General features: G+C 53.7%; 1 protein-coding gene across 1 annotated transcript; it reads left to right on the top strand.

Annotated features, from left to right (window-relative positions):
• The first annotated feature begins 616 nt into the window (after positions 1-616).
• LOC118637888 (lymphotactin-like) lies at positions 617-3,986 on the top strand. The gene is made up of 3 exons (XM_036273530.1): positions 617-697; positions 2,769-2,883; positions 3,719-3,986. Exons 1-3 carry the CDS (start codon positions 637-639, stop codon positions 3,879-3,881), a joined length of 339 nt encoding a protein of 112 aa, XP_036129423.1. The 5' UTR covers positions 617-636; the 3' UTR covers positions 3,882-3,986.
• The last annotated feature ends 1,125 nt before the right edge of the window (positions 3,987-5,111 follow it).

Below are 5,111 nucleotides of genomic sequence, written 5' to 3'. Positions count from 1 at the left end.
CACGCTCCGAACACGCTCATGCAATGTCCCGTGGGTGCCTGGGGAGGGTGGTAGGAAGACCAGGGGCCACGGACTGAGGCCGAGGAGGGGGTGAGGAGGAGAAGACAAAGGGATGAGAACTCAGAGTGGCAGCCGCATCTCTTCCTCTGCGGAAGGGAGTCACCGTGGATGCCAGCGGGGGCTCGTGACCACAAAGGGGGAAGCTGCATGTCACAGCAGGTGTCGCACGAGGTCGGAAGGAAAGCAGGACCACAGTGACCGCCTTTCCTTGACACCGTCCGCGTGCTGGGGACAGTGACACGGTCTGGGGGCAAGCCCGCCGTGGAGCAGCGGAAGACTTGAATTCAGGCTGGCGGCGGAGCTGAGGGAACCGCATTTGTTTGACACGTACACTCGCTTTTGTTGACACGTTAACCACAGGTGAAGAGGAGGAGAAGCCGCAGGGTGTAGGGTTTGTACGAGTAAGGGAACGTAATAAAAAAAAGTTATCAGTATTGCAAAGACTTTCCGCGACGGCACACCCGCCCCGGAGGCCCCCTCATGCCACAGGAAGTGCGCTGACCACCGGGGATAAAAGGGCTCCTGAGCCGCCTGGGCTCATCCTCCGGCTCAGCTCAGCTCAGCAGGACCGCAGCCATGAGACCTCTCCTCCTGGCCCTTCTCGGGCTCTGCTGCCTCACGGCACCCGGCGTGGAAGGTGAGTGGCGAGGCCGTGCGGCGGGTGGGCACACCCTTGGCTTTGGACTCGGGGGTAGACTGGAGTCTGCTGCTCCCCCAGCCTCAGGCTTCCCAGGTGCATAGTGGGAGTGATGGTTTGGGCTTGAGGGGACCTTGTCGGTCCCAAAGACGGAACTCGGTTAGACTCCGGGCTCCTACTTTTCATAATGGGGTGATTTGGGGTAACTCTCTTCATCTCTCCGGGTCTACGCTTAGGTATCTGTAGGTTGAGTATAATAACAGATACCATCACCTGGGATTAAAATGAAAGAAATCTTAGGATCGCTGGTCAGACTTCCTCACAAGCTGCGGTTTCTTGATCCATGTTAGCTGTGGGACAGCGGTGACCCCGGTGTGTGCCTTCACAGCTGTTGCCTGTGTGACACCGACCTTGATAAATTCTCAGCGTTTCTGAGAGTTCAGCACACGGTGGGGGGCAGCGAGAGGGTGTATGTTCTGGAGAAAAGCAGTGTTTTCTATTTTAAAAAAACACAACTGGAAGCTTATACCTTCCTATGAGGAAGTCGGCATTACCTTCAAGTATGTGGGAGAATTTATGATACTGTTATGAGTGAGGTTCCCATTTGTGACAAATTCTTGAGCCTATAAGAGACCATAGGATAAGTGCCAATAGTTCAGCGCCTTATACTCAGCCGAACAGACCTGCAGGAGATGCCGATGAGGCTTAGACGTGCAGAGCTGTCCCTGAGCGCTCTCCCCATATTTCCTCAAGGAGTGTTCTTTTCCCAGAGGGTTAGAGTGTATTTCTGGAATAAACTCTGTGAAATACCCTGTGATAAAGTTTTTGGCTCTGGAACAAGAGAGACTGTCCGTTGGGTGTAATCAATGCTGCAGTCAGCTCCTCTCTGACCCTCCTAATCTGTAGACTTACCTCTTAGACTAGACTAGCTAAGCCTGATCACAGGTCCCCAAGGGTGTCCATGGATAGAGGTGGCCGAGTGTGGAACTCCCGGCAACTGTGAGCCGAATGAGAACAATCCACGAGATTGATGAGACAAAGTTTCAGACTCGAACAGGAGGCCAAATACTGCAACGGGGCTGGCGTTTCGCTGCCACGGTGCACGGGCTGTTGGCTGCGGACCCCGGCTTGGGTAGGGGAGATGGGGCACTGTTAGATCCGGGGGGCACTGCAGACGCCTGGCTCCAAGCCCCAAGCTTCCCACCGGAACGATCTCCCCAAGGCCTCTGGCCGTAGCTCTCACGCACAAAGCCGGGCAAGGCGATCTGAAATCCGGGCTTTGACTTGGCTCTGCGGAAGGTGACGTCCTGACGGACAGAACACAGACACGCAGACATGGCCAAGAGGAAGAGGAAGCTCGGGGATTCAGCTTGGGAGCCTGGGTTGGCTATTTCACAGAGAACAATGTTATTTCTTAAGTAGTGAGAGAAGCGGAGAGGAAAAGCAGGTTTCTGTCTTTCACGGGGTTCAGAGGAGTTCAGCACTGACCAGTAAATCGGCCAAGACTGAGGCTGGAAGGAGCGGACTGGGTGTGGGAGCCACGGACAGGAGAGGCGAAGCAGGGCGCGGTCAGCGGACACCTTCGTTTAGTATCACGTTAGAAAAAGCCCCCTGGTCTCGGCAACACTATAGATGACACCTGACCACCGTGAGCTGTTCCTGAAGATGCTTTTTAGCTGAATATTTCTCTGGGAAGCAGCTACCAGTGTCTTCAGCTTAGGAGAAAACCAGCACCTAGAAACCTTGATTAAATTTTCAGACTCCTCACATTATTAACTCCCCCGAGTTCCATTCTCCGACGTGAGACGGGAGCATCCCCCGCGGGCCATTTCTGTGGAGGGGGGACACTTTCTGAGCGTCTCCCTTTCTGCCGCTCACATCTCGCCGTGTAAAATGAGGACACCTTTTTCTATTGACTCAAAACCCAGCTGTCTCCCCTGTGTCCGATGCTGCCTTCCTCACATTCCTCTTCCTCACACCACTCTTGGTTATTTCATCTGCAACCCTGTAACACTGGGACTACTTGCACTGAGTTCACTCTCTGGCTTGTCTGCTTGGGTGTCTTCTCCAGGTGTGGGGAGTGAAGCTGTGGAGCAGAGAATCTGCGTGAGTCTCACCACCCGGCAAGTGCCGGTGAATAGGATCAAGACCTACACCATCAAGGAGGGGACCATGAGAGCCATCATGTGAGTGTCCCCCAGGCTGGGTGTGTGGGCCAGGGCTCGGGAAGCTGCTTTCCTCAGGGCACAAGCCAGTGTGGGAGGAGACCTCCACTGAATGAAGCGCAGAATGATTGTGGCAACAATGTGGCGACCCGAGAAAGAATGTCCCCCTCCTTCTTGATGTAGTTCAGCAGGAGACTCTGATGGAAGTCGGAGGAGTGCTGAGCTCAGCCCTGAGGGTTAGGGGTACAGATGGCTGGTTCCGATCACAGTTGGACCCTATAGCCATATTCATGTGCAATCCTCCCCTCCCTCCCCTCCCCTCTGCCCCCTCCTCTCCCCCCCTTCCTATGGCGTGTTTCGATATGTTATCAGTTGCCATATCGCAAGAAAAGGTGTCAAGATACTAGCCTACACAGCACTTGCTCTCTTCTCAGGATCTCCTTTTCAGAATAGCAGTTCTTCCCAACGCACGACTACAACTTTGCCCAAAGATACTAAGATAAAGACATGACCCTTTGTTCAGAACGGGAGATGAGTGCATTTAGGTTCGAAAGGGAAGGCGATACATAATAGCTGGACCAGACGGCGTCCGTTTAGTTAGTGTTGGGAGGCGCCAATGAGCAAAGGGGCCTGGGAATTGTGGGGAACAAAGGAGCTGGGAGTGACCTGGAGATGTTTCTCTTTCGTGTTACAACAAATTGCACCAGGAAGGTTTCCATCTATGGGCTCGTGGTTCTGAAAGACTGTTCTGTCCAGTAATTTCTACAAGAGCTCTTATAGTCGGTCCGACCTTAACTCCTGGTGCCAAGGCCTTGAGGGTGTGACTCACTTTGTCTGTCTTTTCCTTCCGCGGCAGATTTTTCACCAAACGTGGGCTTAAAGTCTGTGCGGATCCACGAGCTGATTGGGTGAAAAGAGCGGTCGAAAAAGTGGACAAGGACAACAGCAGCAACAAGAGCCAGACCAAGGCTGCCGGGACCCAACAGCCCACCAGAGCAGCTGTGACCAGGAGGCGGTAGTGACCTTGTCCCCTCCCAAACCAGCCAGCTGACTTCTCCTCACAAGCTCCCGTACTAACGACATGATATGCACCTTTTCTAAAAGCATCGCCTGTGTTAGATGATTTTCTTGTATTATTTTTCCCTTTCATGTTTTTCCTCCTCATTCAGCTGCTCGAATGAATAAATATTTATTACTAAGAATCGTCCCAAGGTCTATTCATCGCGCATGGGGACAGGCAATGTGTCGTTTCTGTTCTATTTCTGTCCCATCGGGATCTCCCTTTGATGCTGGGGGGGGGGATGGGAGGGATTGGGGGCGCCGCGGATCGGAGGAGAAAGCTAGATTCATCCTTCTTAAGTTCCAGTCTGAAATGGGTGCACAGTGGCAGAAATTCAAGGTCTATGAAAACCTGCCTTCCTAACGGAGCTCCCTTTTGGGAATAAGGAGAAAATCCAGCTGTTGCTGGGCTCCTGTCGAGGGTCACTTAAGTGGCTTCACTGTTGGGGTTCGAGCAGAGTCTCTTCTCTCTGTGTTTCACTTGACCTCCTGGGGAAGGAAAAAAATATGAAGACGGGCTTCTCAGTTCTTCTATTTGTCAGGGTAGCAAAATGAAACTATTCAAATAAAAGTCAGTGTTCTTTGCAGTGGGCACCGACCTGGCAGCCTTCCCGTATTTGTCATGACTCTAGCTACCTCCCAAGGCGTGCCTTTCTGCTCTGAACACCCCAACTCTGTCACCGGCAACATTTCTTGGAGGCCATTGCAACTGGCAGGGAAGCTTTTGTTAGATGTTCACGGGGCCGCTTACCACCCAGACGAGCGCTCTGGTGCAGCGTCATTAAGTTGCTGATGTGAATCCTGCTCACGCCCCGCTGTCGCGGTGGCTGGTGATGTGCCTCCAGGTCCACCCGACTCCTCACAGCAAGAGCCAACTAGGCCTTGATCGTTCTATGGGAAGAAAAAGTACCCGCCGTGGCCTGGTCCTCAGCAATTTCAAGGTCTTTCAGAGGGTCACCGAGGGCAGCTCGCTCTGGTTATCCCGGCAGCGGCCCAGAGTGGCCGGCGGTGGCAGCCACCTGCTGGTGGAAGGCGGGTCTTCTACCTTCCTCACTGCGTCTGCCCGGACACTTTCCCAAGCCAGCCTGCAAGAGAGCGCACGCTCAGAACAGAACACCTGCCTCGGGAGGGCGACGCGTGGCCAAGAGATGGGAGACCACAGGCAGGGTCCCCGACTGAAACGTGTGTTT

Source organism: Molossus molossus, unplaced genomic scaffold (genome assembly GCF_014108415.1).
Source record: "Molossus molossus isolate mMolMol1 unplaced genomic scaffold, mMolMol1.p scaffold_m16_p_20, whole genome shotgun sequence".
Taxonomy (NCBI): Eukaryota; Metazoa; Chordata; class Mammalia; order Chiroptera; family Molossidae; genus Molossus; species Molossus molossus.
This window is presented reverse-complemented; position numbering and strand designations above follow the sequence as displayed.

Excerpts from the sequence above, each read along its gene's own strand:
- LOC118637888 (XM_036273530.1), top strand. The coding sequence starts at position 637 with ATGAGACCTCTCCTCCTGGCCCTTCTCGGGCTCTGCTGCCTCACGGCA. Across the intron at positions 698-2,768 it reads CACGGCACCCGGCGTGGAAG|GTGTGGGGAGTGAAGCTGTG; the intron begins GTGAGTGGCGAG and ends TGTCTTCTCCAG. Across the intron at positions 2,884-3,718 it reads GGGACCATGAGAGCCATCAT|ATTTTTCACCAAACGTGGGC; the intron begins GTGAGTGTCCCC and ends CTTCCGCGGCAG.